Raw genomic sequence first — 17702 nt, 5'->3', positions numbered from 1 at the left:
ACTTAAATCGTGACTCTCGGGGAACTTTACACGCGAGCACAGGCATGTATTTCAGTCTGTGTGTTGTTCACCCACGGGTGCATCGCCATTTAGCTAACTTGCCGCTGAGTTTAACTTATGGGCTATTTCTTGGGTTTTGGAGCAGTCTTTTGGCGGGCAACGTGGCATTCTGGGATGCATTTTAAACGCACAGCTTCAAGGTCACCTTCATTTTCCCAGGAATTAATTGCATCTAGCCCCCCGCCGCGGGAGAAAGCCCTCCAGGCGGCCCGGACCGCCCCCAGCCCCGCCCGGGGGTGGACACGCCCCGCCCTCAGGCCCCGCCCACGAGCCCCGCCGGCCTTATCCCCTCCCCCAGGCCCCGCCCCAGGCCCCGCCCACGAGGCCCCGCGGGCCCTATCTCCTCCCGCCAGGCCCCGCCCCTCCCAGGCCCCGCCCCTCCCAGGCCCCGCCCCGCGGGGTCGGGCGCGCAGTGCGGCTGCGCGGGCGTCTCGGGCTCCCAGGCCGGGACGCAGCGGCTCTTTTGTTTTCCGGCCACCGCCGCAGCCGCGCCGAGCAGAACCGGCATCAGCCGAGCCGAGCCGGGCCCCGCCGCGCCGGGCCGAGGGCACCGGGTCCGGCCCCGACACCCGTGCGGAAGCGGAGCCGGCGGCCGCTGCCCGGTCGCCCCGTCGCCCCCCGGCCCCGCCGTCGCGGCCCCCGGACCCCACCGACGTCCCGCCGGGGCCCGACACCCGGCCCGGGCCTGCCCCATGGGACGCGGCCCGCAGCGGCCGCCCCGCTAGCAGGCCCGGGCCGGGGCCTCGACGATGCGCCCGGCCCGCGCCTGAGCCCCGCCGCCCCCGGCCCGGCCCGCCGCCCCCGGCCCGGCCCGGCCCGCGCCATGGAGCCCGGCCGCGGCGGCATGGAGACCGTGGGCAAGTTCGAGTTCTCCCGCAAGGACCTGATCGGGCACGGGGCCTTCGCCGTGGTCTTCAAGGGCCGCCACCGCGAGGTGAGGCCGGGCTGGGGTCGCGCCGCCCGGCGAGCCCCGGCGCCTGCCCGCGGTGACCCCCGGGACCCGGCGCCTTTGGTTTCAGAAGCACGATCTGGAGGTGGCGGTGAAGTGCATCAACAAGAAGAACCTCGCCAAGAGCCAGACGCTGCTGGGGAAGGAGATCAAGATCCTCAAGGTGAGGTGGGTGGGGGTGGCGCGGGGGGCTGCCGGGCGCGCGCCCCCCCTAAGGCCTGGCCTCTGTCCTAGGAACTCAAGCACGAGAACATCGTGGCCCTGTACGACTTCCAGGTAAGGGCCTGGCCCGAGGCGCCCCCACCCCCCCCCCCCCCGCGGGGTCCCGGCCAGTTCTAGGCCAGCGCTGGCCCTGGGGGGGCCGGACACCCCCGTGTCGACAGGCTGCCTCGTGCCTGCCCGTTGCTCAGGCCTGCCGGGGACCCCAGACACCCCGTTTCAGGAGCAGTCTGTGCCAGGGCTGGCTGTCCTCTTGTTTGGGGACTCCCCGCTCCGCTCGTCGGGGGCGGGGGGGGGGGGTCTGACCCAGTGCGTGTTTGACCCAGTGGCCCTGACGGGCGACCCCGTGTGTCCCCAGCACAGGCCCCGGGCAGCCCGCCGGCCGGGCCCACCTGTCCAGACAGGCTGTGTTTGTTGACAGGGCCGCGGCTGCCGGCATTGGCCAGCGTGTCCCCGCGTCAGCCGGGCAGGCGGGGCCGGGCCGGCCGCTCGGGGTCAGGGGCCAGGAGGCCGGCGGGCAGCCGGGGACGCCACTTGGCCGGAGGGCCCCCACGCTGCCCCCCGGGCCCGGCGGCCGAGCTCCGCCCGGGTGGGGCTGGGGGGCCTCCGTGCTCGGCGGGGACCGGCGACCTGAGGTGGCGGCCCTGCGGGCCCCAAGTGCTGACTAATGGTTTTGAAACCTGTTTACCGAGGCCGCGGACCGGCGCCCGGCCGAGGGATGGCCCCGCCGCCTGTTTTGGTGGCCGCCCGGCCCGCCCCTTCCTCCTGCCGCCCGCTCCCTCCCCTCGCGGAGCTTTGCGGTGGCCCCTGGGGGCTGTGGCGTGGCCTGAGGACGTGATGCCCGTGGAGGGCATGGGGGCCGGTCCAGCGTGACAGGACACAGACCGCTGCCCCGCCGTCTTCCTCCCCCTCCCCCCTTTGAAGCACCTAGTCGGGCTGCACAGGGCACAGACGCGCAGTAACCGCGCACCCAGCGCCCTGCGCGTGGGGTGAGCCTTGTAGTGGTTCTCTCCCGGGTCAGGGGCGGACCGCGGGAGCTCGTGCTCCAAGGCGCTGCAGCACTGCCGCTCTGCCCCTCTGCCCCTCTGCCCCTCTGTTCTGGGCGCTATAGCCCTGCCCCTCTGTCCCTCTGCCCTTCTGCTCTTCTGCCCTGGCGCTGCAGCCCTGTCCCTCTGCCCCTCTGTCCCTCTGCCCCTCTGCTCTTCTGCCCCTCTGCCCCTCTGCCTTGGGCACTGCAGCCCTGCCCTGGGTGCTGCAGCTCTGCCCCTCTGTCCCTCTGTCCTGAGCGCTGTAGCCCTGTCCCTCTGTCCCTCTGCTCTTCTGCCCTGGCGCTGCAGCCCTGTCCCTCTGCCCCTCTGCCCCCTGTTCCTCCACCCCTCTGCCCCACTGTCCCTCTGCTCCTCTGCCCCTCTGCCCCTTTGTCCTGGGCACTGCAGCCCTGTCCCTCTGCCCTGGCGCTGCAGCCTGCCCCTTTGCCCCTCTGTCCCTCTGTTCCTCTGCTCCTCTGTCCCTCTGTCCTGCTGGGCTGTGCACCTGGTTTGGGCACTGCCCACTTCCTCCAGAGCCAGGAGCACCGTGGTTTCCTCCTCCAGGAAGTGCTTACAAGTGTGGGCTGCGCTTCTCCCCCCGGGGAGCTGGCACCGTTCCCCCAAACCCCCTAACGCGCCTGAGACAGACGCGGGTGAGCACGGGGTGGTAGACGATGTACCACCTGCAGGCAGCCCTGCCCGCTGCCCCCGTTTCCGCAGAGGCCCCCAGCTGGTAATTTCTGGATCTTTCGGCCATCTCTAGAGGCACGCCGAGAGCGTGCGGCCCTGCCCCGGCATCCGTGTGGCTCTCCGCCATGTCTCTTTTGCACGTGAGGATACCTCGGAGAAGGGTCCTTGTTACTACGCCCGAGAAGTTACACCTCGTTCCTCCAAACAGTCAGACCCCTGGGCACCTCGGCGACCCCCTGGGCACCTCCCTGCCAGGGGAGGTACGAGGACCGAGGAAGGGAGCCCGCTGGGCCTGGGGGTCGTGCACCTGTGGGCTGCCCATTCACAGCCGCCTGCGACCCTGGCCCGGGGGCCGTGGCTGTTGGAACCGGGACCCGCTGACGCAACCCTGGCGGTCTGTGGGAGGGCTACTGTCGGCGCCGACGCGTGGAGAGGGGCCTCCTGCGGCTTTGCCTGCACCTGCTGCGGGCGAGCGGCTGCGCGTGGTGGCCCCGTCGCGCAGGGCTCGGGCCTTGTCTTCAGGTGGCCCTGGGTGCCGCGGGGCAGCTGAGCCGGCCGCTCGGGGTCCCGTGGGCGAAGCGCAGCTGGTGGGTGCCGGTGGAGATGGCGCTGTTCTTGTACGGAGCCTCGCGTCGTGTTGCGCGCCACCCCGTGGTCCCCGGTGGTCCCTTCCCTGCCAAGCTGTGCTTTTGTTTGGTTGCCCTGTGGCGTGTGTGCAGGCTGGAGGGGTCCTGGGGCAGTCCCACTCTCCGTCCATCAGGCCCGTGGGAGGCGGCTGCAGTGGCCGTTGGTCCCCCGTCAGTGCCGTGGGGGTGTGAGCTGGTCCTCGTCCCGGGAACGGGACCCCTCCCGCGGCCAGCACGCCGTCCGGCCGGTTCCCGGGACTGGACGCCTCGCCAGCCGCCCTGACGGCTACACCCTGTGGCTGGCAGCTGGCCCGGGCTCCCTGCAGGGAGCTGGCATGGTCACCGCCGGGCCTGGGCTTTGCTCCCGCAGCCCCGGGCAGGCGAGCCAGGGCGCGGAGGCCTCGCCAGACCTGGGGGTCTCCTGGAGCTCGGGCGAGGGGTGGGGTGCAGCGGCTCCGAGGCCGACGGTGCCAGGCTGCCCGCGGCTCTGGATACTGCCTGCAGACTCGTGCTGTTGCGGGGGGTCGAGCGGGCGACAGGTTGTTTTCTTTAGTCTCTGGTTGTGGAATACAATAAACTCACCAAAAAGCCCGAAGCACAGGTTAGCGAAGGCTCAGGTGGACGCGGCCATGTGCACCCGGGGGTCTGTGTCCCTCCAGCCCCCTCGCTCCCGTGGAGCGGCCCTGTCCTGAGGGCGGCGTCGCCCCTCCTTGCCGCTCCCAGGCCCCCACGCGGACAGCACCTGTCGCGCAGGGTCGGGCCACGTGGGTGCCCGTGGCGCTCAGTGTGACGAAGCCCATGCCTCCCGGTGGTCCACGTCCTCGGGGCGGGTGGCAGTGGCGTCCGGTGGGACCAGGCCGCGTCGGCGCTGTGCAAGTGGAGGCGCACGCTGTTGGTCAGGGCGGGCCTGCTGGGCGACGGCAGGCCCTGGGTGCGTGGGTGGCCCCTGCCTGTTTCTGGGGAGCAGGGGCTGTGCTGCAGGGGGTCTCTCGCTTCACGGACTCCTGGGGGCCTAGCCCAGCTGGTTGGCGGCAGCGCCAGGCAGCCAGCGGCCCTGTTTTGCAGCCGGGGAGGCGGGGGCTGGACGGGCAGGCCGCCGGGAAGGACAGGCCTGGCAGAGGCGCACGGCCCACTGCTGCGGCGTCCAGGAGGGCTGGCTCAGGCAGGGAGCGCAGGCTGTGGGCTGGCGGAGGGCAGGTGCTGGGAGCCTGGTGGGCAGCGCGCCCCGGGGCCCTCCCACGCCGGCTCCGGCCAGGCTGCCTGCACAGCTGGCCCCTGGCGCTCGCGGGCTCCACGCCCACTTCCGCCGCCTTCTGCAGGGCCCCTTGGGCGCGTTGCTCCACCTGTGGGATCGTGAGCTCTCTGCTTTGAAGTTCTAGCTCAGTTGCCGGGGTACTGCGCCAGCTGCGTGCCATGGGGTCACCGTAAGTGGGCCGTAGTGATGCACCAGGACAGACATCTGTGACCTCCTGGGACACGGGGTGCATGGGGCCTGCTCGTGCCTCCTGCCCTGCGCGTCCGGGCAGGCTCCCGTGCGCTCCTTCTGCTCCCCGTGCCCTCTGCACCCACGGGGCAGGCGCGGGAGGTCGGGGCTCGGGCGCGGGGACGAACCGAGGGCTCAGCAGCCGGCGGCGGCTGCTCCTGGCGGCCTGGGGCAGGCCTGCCCCGCTGGGTCTCCTGTCAGCTGAGTGGGCTGGGGCGGAGCGGAGGGCCTGGGAGCCCCCGGAGGGGCCGGCTGCGGGCGGGCTCGGGCCGTGCGCCTGTCCAGGCTGCGCTGTCTCTGCCTCCCACAGGCCTTGTGCGCCCTTTTGCATCTAGGGTCCACTGGTGGGACAGAGCGGGGGAGCCAGTGAGGGGGCCCGGGGGACTCTGCTTCCTGGCACAGCTGCCCCCCTCAGGCTCCAGCGCAGCTGAGTCGGGGTGTTCGGGGGGGCAAGGGGCCTGGGCTGGAGCCCCCGCGGTCAGCCTCAGCTTACTGGGCACCCGTGCACGGGGACAGCAGGCTGCAAGGCGCAGGGGCTGCTCTCGGGTGGCTCTGCCCCTGGCGTGGGTGCTGGGGTGCTGCCGCCTCAGGTTCCAGGTGGGGTGTGGGTGCAGGCAGGCGCCCCCGCGTGGGTGGGCTTGGGATGGGGTGGGCTCGAGGCCCCTGCCCCGTGCCCAGCGCCCAGCCTCCTGGGGACCCCTGCCCGGTGCTTCAGTCGCCAGGCCCCGCACCCATCAAGCCGGCAGCCCCCGGGCCCAAGGCATTGGGAGCAGCCCCCCGGAAGCCCCCGTCCCCCATGCTGCCAACACAGGCCTGCTGGCGGCTGCTTCCGTGCGGCACACACCCCCCAGCGCCCGGTGAGCCCACGCCCCCCCGCCCTGTGGCCGTGATCTCGCCTCACCGCCCGCCCCTTGTGTCTTTCAGGAAATGGCCAATTCCGTCTACCTGGTCATGGAGGTGAGCGCCCTGCGGGGCAGGGGCAGGGGGCCAGGCCCTGGGGGCGTGGGGGGGCTGGGGGCGCGGGGGGGCTGGGGGCCTGGGGCCCTGGGGACGCGGGGGCTGGGGGCGCGGGGGCCTGGGGGCCTGGGGGCGCGGGGAGCCTGCTACACGGCCCCGCAGGCGTTGGGGCCTGGGCCGGCCATGCGGCGCCGCCCTGACGCAGCCTCTCTTGCAGTACTGCAACGGCGGGGACCTGGCCGACTACCTGCATGGTGAGCCCACCTGGGCCGCCCTCCCGTCTGCACACGCGGGGTCTCTGCCGCCCCCTGGCCTGCGGAAGCCGTGTCCGGCTGGCTCTGCTCACCCCTCCGCCGCCCACCAGCTCCTCCTCGAGGCTGGAGCTGGGGTCCGGCCGCTCCTGCCCCCAGCAGGACAGCTGTGCTGAGCAGGGGTGGGGACCACGGGGGGGCAGGGTGCCCGGGGTGGCACACGCGCGAAGGCAGCCCCGTGGCTGTGGGACCAGCGTGGGGGCGGAGCCGGGAGGTGGGTCTGTGGGCTAGCAGGGGCCGCGGGGCACAGCGGAGGGCGGGGCGAGGCCTGAGGTTGGGGGGCCGGGAGGAGCCGCCCTGACGCCCCTGCTGGTGTTGGCAGGACCCCTGGGTGGGGGCGGGGTGGGACCCGGCCGGGCAGCCCCCTGCAGACGGAAGGGGGAGCAGGGGGGCTCGTGGGGGGCTCGTGGGGGGCTCGGGCTTGCCCGCCCCCTGTGCGGTGCCTCGGGCCTGGGTCTGAGCACCTGTGGGCCCCTGCTGGGGTGAACGTGGAGTGTCCGTCTGTCCCAGCACCTGACAGCCTCCAGCGGGGGCACATCTGTCCCTGAGCTCAGCTGGGCTGGACTGGGGGTTCGGGTCGGCCTCTTGTGGGTGCAGCGTGGGCCCGAGTGTGCACGCCCCTGGCGGCCTCCCCAGAGGGCAAGGCGTGGAGGGAGGCAGAGGGAAGGGGCGCCCACCCTGCCCTGCCCCACGCCCCGCCCCACGCCCCGCTCTGCCCCACATCCTGCCCTGACGCGCGCCCGCCCTGCGCCGCGTCTCGCCTCCGCAGCCATGCGCACGCTGAGCGAGGACACCATCCGGCTCTTCCTGCGGCAGATGGCGGCCGCCGTGCGGCTGCTGCACAGCAAGGGCATCATCCACCGCGACCTGAAGCCCCAGAACATCCTGCTGTCCAGCCCCGGGGGCCGCCGCGCCAGCCCCAACGACATCCGTGTCAAGATCGGTGCGCGGGGCCCGGGGCCGGGGGCCGGGCGTGCAGGGGCGCCGGGCGCGGCCCCTGACGGCCCTTCTCTGACAGTCCCTCTCCCCGCAGCCGACTTCGGCTTTGCCCGCTACCTGCAGAGCAACACGATGGCGGCCACGCTCTGCGGCTCCCCCATGTACATGGTGCGTGCCCCGTCCTCCGCCCCGGCCCGCCCCCCACGGGGCCGGCGCTGGCCCTGGCGCTGACGCGTCCCCCCGCAGGCCCCTGAGGTCATCATGTCGCAGCATTACGACGGCAAGGCAGACCTGTGGAGCATCGGCACCATCGTCTACCAGTGCCTGACGGGCAAGGCGCCCTTCCAGGTGGGCGCGGCGCGCAGAGGGCGGGCGCGGTGGTGTGGGGGCTCCGGGCGGCAGGGCTCACGCCGGTGCCTCCCCCAGGCCAGCAGCCCCCAGGACCTGCGCCTCTTCTACGAGAAGAACAGGACGCTGGTCCCCGCGTGAGTGCCCCCACCCCGCTGCCCCCGCCCGCCCTGCCTGGCTGTGCCCTTACGCTGCCCGCCCTCCGCCCCCAGCATCCCCCGGGAGACCTCCGCTCCCCTGCGTCAGCTGCTCCTGGCGCTGCTGCAGCGGAACCACCGGGACCGCATGGGCTTCGGTGAGAGTCGAGGGGCCGAGGGGGCCCTCGGGGCGGGGGGGTCCACCGCCCCGGCCGGGAGCTGCTCACCCAGCACCCAGGACGCGGCCACGGCCATTCCCGTCTCTGCCAGCCCCGCACTTGGGGGCCGGGTGGCTGTGGGAGGCGCAGCAGCAGCCCCCCACCCCGAGCACAGGCCGAGTGCCCCCGCAGCGGGAAGCGCAGCGGGCAGTGGCCTGCTCCGGCGGCCTGGGACGAGGGCGCGGGGGCTGTCGTGTTCCCCAAGCCCTCCCTGCCGCCGATCGCCCCCGGAGCCCCCTGAGGCCCCCTTCCTTTCCGCAGATGAGTTTTTCCACCACCCGTTCCTCGACGCCAGCTCCTCCATCAAGAAGTGTGAGTTCCCGGGGTCCCCCCCGGACCGGACAGGGCCCCAGCGGGGAGGGAGGTCCTGGGAGGTGCCTGGCCGCCATCTGCCTGTGCGGCCCCTGTCCCCGGCACTGGAGGGGGGCAGCGCGGGGCGGCCTGAGACTGACCGTGTCCCCCGTGCCAGCCCCGCCCGTGCCCGTGCCCTCCTACCCGAGCTCAGGATCCGGCAGCAGCTCCAGCAGCAGCTCCACCTCGCACCTGGCCTCCCCGCCGGTGAGTCCCTGTGGCTGCGCGGGGTGGAGCAGCTGGTGGGAGTGCCAGGGCTGTGCTGGGAGCATTGGGGTGGGAGCACTGGGCGGGAGCATGGAGTGGAGCACCGGGCGGGAGCACGGGGTGGAGCACTGGGCGGGAGCACGGTTCACAGCCGCAGCCGCCCCAGGCGTACCCTTCCTGGTCAGCCGTGCGGTTCTCTCCATCCCCTCCTAACCTCACAAACCACGTGCCAGGGCCTCCCTGTTTTGATGCGTCAAGACACTGAATGCAGGCGGGGGCCTTCCCAGCACCCCGCTCCCCGCTTGCCCCCCGGCCCCTGGGCTTGTGCCTGCTCCCCGTGGCATCCCGCCAGCTGGACCCTCGGCTCTGTGGCCCTCTGCCCGGCATTTTGAGCTGCCTGCTGGGCCCTGAGGTGGAGCACAGCGTCCAGCCAAGCACGGGGCTGACTGCCCCAGCTCCTGTGAACCCCGGCTTGGCCAGCAGCTAGCGTGCAAAGAAGGGGCGCAGAGGAGCAGGCTCCCTCGGGGCCTGCCTGCAGCCGGGGGCAGTGGGGACGGCACAGCGTCCTGCGTCCTGCCCGGACACGCCCTGCGGCCCTGCGCCGCTCTCGCAGGTGGCGTTGAGGCAGGGCCATCTTTAGACAGTGGACACAGGCCACTGCCACCAGGGCCAAGTCGGGGAGGCCCCGGCGCTACCTCCCACACACGCCTGCCCCTCCGGTGGTCCTGGCTGCAGGGGACCTTGTGGGGATCAGGTGGCTCCCCGTGACCGCTAGGAGCAAAGCAGGCGCCATCCCCAGTGGCTGTGGAGAGGGGCCGCTTGACATCGTGCTGTCAGGCCGGCCCCCGTGGGCTTGGGCGCAGCCTTTCAGGGATCAGGGGCGCGTGGGGGGCCGCCACCCATGCCGCCTCCCTCGGCCACAGGCCCTGGGGGAGATCCCGCAGCAACTGCCCAGGACCCTGACCTGCCCGGCCGACGCGGCCTTCCTGCAAGCCTCCAGGGACTCGGGCGGCAGCAGCAAGGGCTCGTCCTGCGACACCGATGACTTCGTCATGGTCCCGGCCCCGTTCCCAGGTGGGTGGGGGGGAGCCCCTGCAGGCTGAGCTGCCGGCCGCCCTGTTGGTGTGGGCCGCAGGGCGGGCGGGGCCTCACCTGCGCTGCGTGCTCGTGTGGGGCGCACTCGTCCGGGCCCCGCAGGCCTTGGGGGCCTGTGTTCCCCGTGCGCTGGGGAGGCCGGGCCGCCCGGCCTTGCTGCTGGGAAGGGCTTGCCGGGCCGAGCTGCTGCTCCGGTGCGCTGGGCACGGGTGCACGGAGAGGACGCCCCCAGGGCGACTTGCGGGTCCTGGGGTGGCAGCTGGGGGCCCAGGCCTGGCGCCAGCCCCCTACGTGGCCCCCGCATGCTGCTGTGGAAGCCTGCTCGAACCCCCGCACCACTGGGCCGGGCCCAGGGGCTTCCTGAGTGCCGAGGACCCTGCGCCCAGCCTCCGTGGGTCTCGTTTGCAGGCGACCTGGTGGCCGACACCCCCGGGGCCAAGCCCCTGGCTGACAGCCTGATGTGCAGCGGGTGAGCCCCCCGTCCCAGGGCCAGTCGCCGCGTCTGGGGTCTCAGGCCGCCCATGCCCACCTCGGGACAGGCCCGGCTGGGAGGGGTCGGGAGGGCCGGCCCGCCCACAAGGCCTGAGGGTGCCCTGCGTTCCCTTCCCAGCAGCTCCCTGATGGCCTCCGTGGGCCCGGGGGTCCGCGGCCCGACCCCGCCTCCGTCCCCGCCCTGCAGCAGCTCCCCTAGCCCCTCCAGGTAAGTGGGACCCCCACAGCCAGATTCAGGGCTCCCGTTGTACCTCACCGCCACACTCTGGCCAAATCAGGGTCTGCAGGGAGCAGGAGGGGAGGGGCCTGTGCTTGGATGGACATGGAGTCCTGTCCCTGATCATAGTAATGGGCGGGGGAGCCGGAGGGGCCTGAGGGTGCTGCAGTCCTGCGTGGGGGAGCCCCGTGACCCGCCCGCTCTGTCCCCAGCAGGTACGGCGTGTCCGTCCCCATCCCTGTGCCCACGCAGGTGCACAACTACCAGCGCATCGAGCAGAACCTGCAGGCGCCCACCCTGGGCCAGGCCCCCCGGTGAGCACAGCGCGAGGGCGGGGTGGGGGGAGCCCCCGGGAGCCGGCGCGGGGCCGCAGGGCGTCAGGAAGCTGCCCGGGAGACGGCGGTGCAGCGCCTTGGGCCCGGCCAGTCCCACGACGGTTCCTCCGTCATGGACGTCCTGTCGGGCGTCACCGGCCCCGATGCCCCGTTCTTCTCTCTTGTCTCGGCCCCCAGGCCTCACCCCCGCCCCGCCCTGCAGGTCCACAGCTGTCCGCAGGTCGGGCAGCAGCCCCCTGGGCCTGGCGCGTGCCAGTGCGTCGCCCCCGTCCCCCGCCGAGCGCAGCGCCCTGGCCAGGAAGCCCTCCCCGGGCGGAGGCCGGCCGCACACACCGTCCCTGCAAGGTGAGCGCTGCCTCTCTGAGGGCCGGGCTGCCGAGGCCGAGGCCGAGGCCGCCAACCCCACCAACCCTGACCTCGCACCCCTCTGTTCCCCAAGTCGGTACCACCCCCGAGAGGCTGGGCTCCAGCGGGACGCCCCACCCCCAGGGGGCCGAGGCGCGGGGCGAGTGTCCGGCTACAGGTAGGCACGGCGGGGGTGGGCCAGGGGGTGGGCCGGGGGTGGGCCGGGGGCGGGCTGGGCCTGGGCTGGGCCTGGGCTGGGGGCAGGCTGGGGGGTGGACTGGGCCTGGGCTGGGGGCAGGCTGGGCCTGGGCTGGGCCTGGGCTGGGGGCGGGCTGGGGGGGTGGGCTGGGCCTGGGCTGGGGGCGGGCTGGGGGGGTGGGCTGGGCCTGGGCTGGGGGGCAGGTCGGGGGGCAGGCTGGGCCTGGGCTGGGGGTGGGCTTGGCCCGGCTTGGCCGGGCTAAGGTGGGCTGGGATGGGCTGGCCTCCCTGGCCGGCGCATGGCTTTCTGCCCGCCCCCAGCCGCCGTTTCCCGAAGTCAGTGGGAACAGAGCCGCGAGGCCACGGGGGCAGGCTGGAGGGCTGTGAGCGGCCTGGCACCTGCCCCCAGGTTTTCTCAGCTGCTGGGGGGGGGTGGGGGGCCACGCTCACTGCTCGTGTCCTCGGGGGGCGGGGGCTTGCGCCGTGGGGCCCTGCGGGCGGGACTGCGTGGCGAGGCCGCTCCTGTCGGCAGGCTCCTCCGTGCCCGAGTACACGCCGCGCGCTGCCGGCCTGGGCTGCCGCCTGCACAGCGCCCCCAACCTTTCCGACCTGCACGTCGTCCGCCCCATGCTGCCCAAGCCCCCCACGGACCCCCTGGGCGCCACGCTTGGCCAGCTGCAGGCCAGCCCCCCGCAGCCGCCCCACGGCCCGCCGGCCTGCTGGCCCCTGCGCGGCTCGCCCAAGCTGCCTGACCTGCCGCGGAAGCCCCTGCCCCCCATCCTGGGCTCCCCCACCAAGGTACTGCCCGGGCGGGCGGTGGGAGGCGGGTTGGGCAGGCAGGGCCGGCCGGGCTGCCCTCAGTCCTCCATGCCCCTCCCAGGCCGGCCCTGCGTTCGACTTCCCCAAGACCCCCAGCTCCCAGAACCTGCTGGCCCTCCTGGCCCGGCAGGGCGTGGTGGTGGCGCCGCCGCGGAACCGGACGCTGCCCGACCTCACGGAAACGGCGCCCTTCCAGGGGCCGCAGCTGGTGCCTGGCCTCCGGCCCCCCGACGAGGCCAAGGGCCCCTTTGGCAGGTAAGTGGAAAGGACGGTCGAGAGGGCCACCTGCCTTGGGGCCGCCCCCAGGAGCTCAAGGAGCCCCCCTGGCCCCTCCCTCTCGCCAGTGGCAGCAGCTCTGCCCCACGCCCGCTCCACCACCCCAAATCTCGCTCCCCCAGCCCCCCCAGCTCTGCGCCCCTCCCCCAGGTCCCTCAGCACCGGCCGCCTCACCGACCTGCTCCTCAAGGCGGCGTTTGGACCGCAGGCCCCCGACTCGGGCAGCACCGACAGCCTGCAGGAGAGGCCCATGGAGATCGGTACGGGAGGGAGAGTGGCGTGGGGTGGGCCGGGGTGCGCCCGGGGGGCCCCAGAGGCCCCTCAGCCCCTCCTCTTGCCCCCAGCACCCTCCGCTGGCTTCGGGGGGACCCTGCACCCTGGAGGCCGCACCGGGGGCTCGGGCAGCCCCTCCCCCGTGGTGTTCACCGTGGGGTCACCCCCCAGCGGGACCACGCCCCCGCAGGGCCCCCGCACCAGGCTGTTCTCAGGTGAGGCTGTGCGGGGCAGGCGGGGTCTTGGCTCTGGTCCCTCCCGTCCGCGGCCAGCGGCGGCCTTTGGGGGCGTGGGGGCGGCCCCCTCTGCGCGCTGGGCCCAGGCGCGGCTGCCTCACCAGGCCCTCCCACAGTGGGCTCCTCCAGCTCCCTGGGCTCGGCCGGCTCCCCCTCGGGCCGCCACCTGGCGTCAGCTGCCTGCTCTGAGGGCGCCGTCCCCGAGCTCTCCGCCCCGGGCCACTGCTGCAGCCTTGCCGACCCCCTTGCCGCCAACCTGGAGGGGGCCGTGACCTTCGAGGCCCCGGACCTCCCCGAGGAGACGCTGATGGAGGTGCAGGCGGTGGGGCGGGGCGGGGCGGGGCGGGCGGGACCCTGGCCTGGCCTCCCAGGAGGGCTGGCCCCGCTGATCCCGCGCCCCGCAGCAGGAGCACACGGACATCCTGCACAGCCTGCGCTTCACGCTGGCCTTCGTCCAGCACGTCCTGGAGATCGCCGCGCTGAAGGGCCGCGCTGGCGAGGCGGCCGAGGCTCCTGCGCACGCGCTGCAGGAGAGCCTGGTGGCCGACCAGATCAGCCAGCTGAGCCGCGAGTGGAGGTGCGCTGGGGGTGGGCAGCGGGCGGGCAGGCGGCCCCTCCTGCGCTGACCCCGCCGCCCGCCTGCCCTGCAGCTTCGCGGAGCAGCTGGTGCTGTACCTGAAGGTGGCAGAGCTGCTCTCCTCGGGCCTACAGACGGCCATCGGCCACATCCGGGCCGGCAAGCTCTGCCTGTCGTCCACCGTGAAGCAGGGTGAGCGCCGGGAGGGCACCGACCCGCTGAGGAGTGCAGGCTGCCGCTGGCCCCGGTGGAGCGCTCGGGGCCTCGGGGCTCGGCTGGGGGACTCGGCGGGGGGCTGGGCCTGGCGCTCACCCACTGAGGGCTGGGCGGGGGGCTTGGCCAGGGGCTGGGCAGGGGGCTCGGCCGGGGGCTGGGCCTGGAGCTCGCCCACGGGGGGCTGGGCGGGGGGCTTGGCCAGGGGCTGGGCCTGGCGCTCACCCACTGAGGGCTGGGTGGGGGGCTTGGCCGGGGGCTGGGCCTGGAGCTCGCCCACGGGGGGCTGGGCGGGGGGCTCGGCCGGGGGCTCGGCTAGGGGCTCGGCCAGGGGCTTGGCTGGGGCTGGGCCTGGAGCTCGCCCACCGGGATTTGGCTGGGGGCTCAGCCGGGGGCTCGGCCAGGGGCTGGGCCTGGCGCTCACCCACTGAGGGCTGGGCGGGGGGCTCGGCCGGGGGCTGGGCCTGGAGCTCGCCCACGGGGGGCTTGGCTGAGGGCTTGCCGGGGGCTGGGCAGGGGGCTCGGCCGGGGGCTCGGCCAGGGGCTCGGCTGGGGCTGGGCCTGGAGCTCGGCGGGGGCTTGGCCCGGCACGCTGACCGCCCGCCCTCCCCGCAGTGGTGCGGAAGCTGAACGAGCTGTACAAGGCGAGCGTGGTGTCCTGCCAGGGCCTGAGCCTGCGGCTGCAGCGCTTCTTCCTGGACAAGCAGCGGCTCATGGACCGCATCCACGGCATCACGGCTGAGAAGCTCATCTTCAGCCACGCCGTGCAGATGGTGCGCGGGGCGTCCTGGGGCCCCAGGGAACCTTGGGGCGCCTCCGGGGTGGGCTGGCCTTCGGGACAGGAGGGCCCACCTTGCCGCCCTCTCCCTGATCCTCAGTCTCCCTTACCGGGAAGCAAGCAGTTCAAGGTGCCTTGTCAAGCCTCCAGGTGGCAGGGTCCAAGGGGCCGTAGGCTCAGCCCAAGCTGGGGGTTGCAGGGCTGGCGAGCCCAGGTTCCTGCCCGGTGCTGTTCCATCGGAGGGGCCTGCGCTGCGAGGCAGCGAAGACGCTGCGTCCCGGGGCCCTGCGTGGTTGGGAAGGTTTCCAGGGGCGCAGACCCAGCCTCCGTCCCGTGCAGGTACAGTCGGCAGCCCTGGACGAGATGTTCCGCCACCGGGAGGACTGCGTGCAGCGCTACCACCGGGCGCTGCTGCTCATGGAGGGCCTGCAGCAGATCCTGACCGACCAGGCGGACGTGGAGAACGTCGCCAGATGTGCGTGTGTGGGCGGCGGGCGGCAGGGAACAGGCAGCGGGGAGCGGGCTGTAGTGGCGGGCGGCAGGCAGCAGGGAGCGGGCTGCAGGGGGTGGTGTGCGGGCAGTGGGGAGTGGGCCGTGGGCAGCGGGCTGCTGGGAGCGGTGTGCAGGCGGTGGGCAGCGTCTCCTCACGGCCCGTCGCCCCGCAGGCAAGCTGTGCATCGAGCGCAGGCTGTCGGCCCTGCTGGCGGGCCTCTGTGCCTGACGCTGCGCCGAGCCCAAGGCTGGACCCGCCTGGACGAGCCTGCGGCCTTCGCTGGTGTCCGGAGCTGCCCGCCCATCGCGGGTGGCGGCAGGTGCCTCTGCCTTCCGGGGACGACGAGGGGCGCGCCTGTCAGCAAGAGCTGGGAGAGGCTCCCAGCTAGTCCCCCCGGAACCTCAGAACTTCTCCCCACGCCTGCCCCCGCAGGCCAGGCCTCTGCGCCGCGCCCTGCGCTCGAGCAGACCCTCCAGACCACGCTGCCCCCTCGGAGCCAAAGCCTGTTTCCCCACAGCCAGCCCCACCCGCTCTCGAGGGACCCCCACGGCCCGCCCGGCTTTGTAAATGAGCGAGCACTTTACGCGGCGGCGGGCTGCGGGTGCCCTCCTGTCCTGTCCTCGCTGCGCATGAGCTGCGTGTCCGTGCCGTGTCCGGGTGTGTGAGCGCGTGTGTGGTACGTAGATGAGTGGCCTGTGTGCCGCGCGCCGGGTCTGGCCCTTGGAAGGAAAGTGGCCGGTGGCCAGCAGGCCCCCAGCTGGACCCTCTCTCCAGGAGACACAGCTGCTCCTTGACACGGTCTTCTTGAGGACAGACACGTAGCGCCCCTTGCTTCGCGCCCACGCCGGCAGCTCTCGCACCCGAGTCCCACAGCCCTTTGCTTGCTCCTTAGAGGAAGGCGCGTGGTGCTCGAGGAGCATTGGTTTGGGGAGGGTGGGGGCAGGAAGGGTGCCAGGGCCCCAGGGGTTGGTGCCTGTGCCCCCTGTCCGGCAGTTGCCCTGCCAGCCCTTTCCCCCCACAACGCAGGCCGGGGGTGTCCATTTTGTGCAACTAAAAGAAAACATATGCAAAACCCTCCTCATCCGGCTTCACGCGCGGTGTGAGCCGACGCTCCGCCAGCGTGGCAAGAGGGCGGCCTCAGCCCGCTGCATCCCAGCCCCTCAAGCCCGTCCCGAGGGGCCGTGGGAGCTCTGGGGGCGCTCTGCTGCCCGCCAACGGACCCCAGGCACGGACGCCTGTCTTTCTGTTCAATACTTGAAACGTCGCCGCTGTGCCGGGACTTGTGGGGAGGCGCAAGCCCGCGACCCGTCTTTTGTTTGGTCGCTGCACCGGTGACAGCATTGACTTTCCCGCACGCCACGCGTGAAGGACGCTTGTATTTATTGTCTCACGGTGTCTGGATGCGGGCACCCGGGCGGGGCAGCAGGAGGGCCTCTGCCCTGGCCGCACGTGGCCTCCGCGACGGCCGCATCTGGGCGGCCCGGGCACCCTTGGCGCTGGGAACGCCGCCTCCCGCTGTGCGCAGGCGCGCCCTGGTCTCCCAGCGCGACCCGGGCTCCTCCCGACGTGGACTTGGTGAGGTGCCCCTTCTGCTTTGAGTTGTGTAACACCGATTTAAGGAAATAAACCTGGGAACTGTCAGGCTGGCGTTGCTGCTGACCTCGGCCGGTCATGTCCTGCCCTTTCTCAGTTACCGGGACGCTTCCCCAGGCGGGGTGGGGCCCTTGGTGGCGGACGCCTGGCGTGGCAGTGCACTCACCAGCCGAGGGGCGGGCAGGAGCCCTGGACCGCCGTGGACGCCTGCCTCCGGGTTCCTGGGCCGCGCGTGGGGCCGGCGTGGGCCCACACTTGACTGAGCCGCCGCGCCGCTGCCCTCTGCCCTCTGCCGGGCGCCAGGCCCCGCGTCTGCTGCCCACCCTCTGGCTCCTTGGAGACCAGTCTTCTCTGCCCCTTGGCCCATTTCCCAACCCGGTGGTCTGTCTTTGTGGCTGAGCTTGTGTTTTCTGAACACTTGTTCTAAGTTAAAAAGGAAAACAAGGTTTTAAAAGCACCAGCCTGTAGCAGATACCCAGGTCCGGGGAAAGGCAGCCCTTTAGAGGAAGCGAAGGACGGGGGCCTGGATGCGGCCTGGTGGTCTCCCCACTTAGCCTTGTGTTTCCCTGCAGACAGGTAGCGCCATGCCTGGGGCGAGGGGCAGCGTGGGCTGCGGGGCCCACCTCCGTGAGCAGCCGAGTGGCCCCGTGGGTGCCACCCACAGCTGTCCACAGCTGCCTGGTGCTGGGGCCAGAGGCCTTTAGGAGATACCTGGCATATTCACAAAGGAAGTGCTAAGACAGGGCCCAAGAATTAGGGGATTTAAAAAGGTATTTTTTAAAAGTCTGAATTATAAAGCCAGGCTATAGCCTGGCCTGCCAACGTGCCCCCATGAAGGCAGAGGTGCACCCAGCCTGCTCACGGGCCCCAGCAGCCAGGGCAGGGGTCCCCTCGGGTACACTGAGCTCCGCCACCCAGGCCAGCAGCGTGCTCAGGCAGCACCAGCACGTTTTAGCCGACACAGGACGGGTGGCGTTTACAGGACGCGCCCTGCCGTGGCTCGCCAGCCATGCTGCCCTGGAGACCCTTTGCCGCCGCCTGTGATGGACCGTAACGCCCAGTGTGCGGGGGCCTGGCCCAGGGGGCCCTGCGGCAGCCTCTGCCCTCAGAGCCCTTCTGTCGCTGTGTAGTGGGCCCTGGCGGCTGGGAGCCCTGTGCGGCACTTCCGCTCACCGTGCTCCCTCCCTCTCCACTGCGGCTCCGCGCAGCTGGACCTGGGCTCCCCACTAGGCGTGGGGT

The 17702-nt window shown here is 72.7% G+C and overlaps 1 protein-coding gene across 8 annotated transcripts; it reads left to right on the top strand.

The window, feature by feature from the left end:
• Positions 1–823: 823 nt before the first annotated feature.
• ULK1 (unc-51 like autophagy activating kinase 1) lies at positions 824–16511 on the top strand. Of its 8 annotated transcripts, none has more exons than XM_058281206.2 (28): positions 824–994; positions 1080–1172; positions 1244–1285; positions 5980–6012; positions 6230–6266; positions 7093–7266; positions 7357–7430; positions 7509–7610; positions 7689–7747; positions 7823–7905; positions 8227–8277; positions 8435–8523; positions 9447–9597; positions 10027–10087; positions 10232–10318; positions 10543–10641; positions 10865–11007; positions 11102–11185; positions 11738–12003; positions 12086–12279; positions 12451–12560; positions 12645–12788; positions 12926–13122; positions 13217–13386; positions 13460–13578; positions 14215–14372; positions 14717–14852; positions 15043–16511. In XM_058281206.2, exons 1-28 carry the CDS (start codon positions 884–886, stop codon positions 15096–15098), a joined length of 3123 nt encoding a protein of 1040 aa, XP_058137189.1. In that variant the 5' UTR covers positions 824–883; the 3' UTR covers positions 15099–16511. The 8 variants fall into 8 exon arrangements, with proteins under 8 accessions (XP_058137189.1, XP_058137186.1, XP_058137188.1 ...); XM_058281203.2 differs by having other exon boundaries at positions 13214–13386; XM_058281205.2 differs by having other exon boundaries at positions 10540–10641.
• Positions 16512–17702: the final 1191 nt, after the last annotated feature.

This window comes from Dasypus novemcinctus, chromosome 19, assembly GCF_030445035.2.
Source record: "Dasypus novemcinctus isolate mDasNov1 chromosome 19, mDasNov1.1.hap2, whole genome shotgun sequence".
NCBI classification, from domain to species: Eukaryota; Metazoa; Chordata; class Mammalia; order Cingulata; family Dasypodidae; genus Dasypus; species Dasypus novemcinctus.
This window is presented reverse-complemented; position numbering and strand designations above follow the sequence as displayed.

What these genes read in the sequence shown, in the direction of transcription:
- ULK1 (XM_058281199.2), top strand. Translation starts at nt 884, where the DNA reads ATGGAGCCCGGCCGCGGCGGCATGGAGACCGTGGGCAAGTTCGAGTTC. An exon ending in CCGTCTACCTGGTCATGGAG is followed by an intron (nt 6,013 to 6,229) that starts GTGAGCGCCCTG and finishes CCTCTCTTGCAG; the next exon opens with TACTGCAACGGCGGGGACCT. An exon ending in GCCAAGGGCCCCTTTGGCAG is followed by an intron (nt 12,280 to 12,450) that starts GTAAGTGGAAAG and finishes CCCCTCCCCCAG; the next exon opens with GTCCCTCAGCACCGGCCGCC.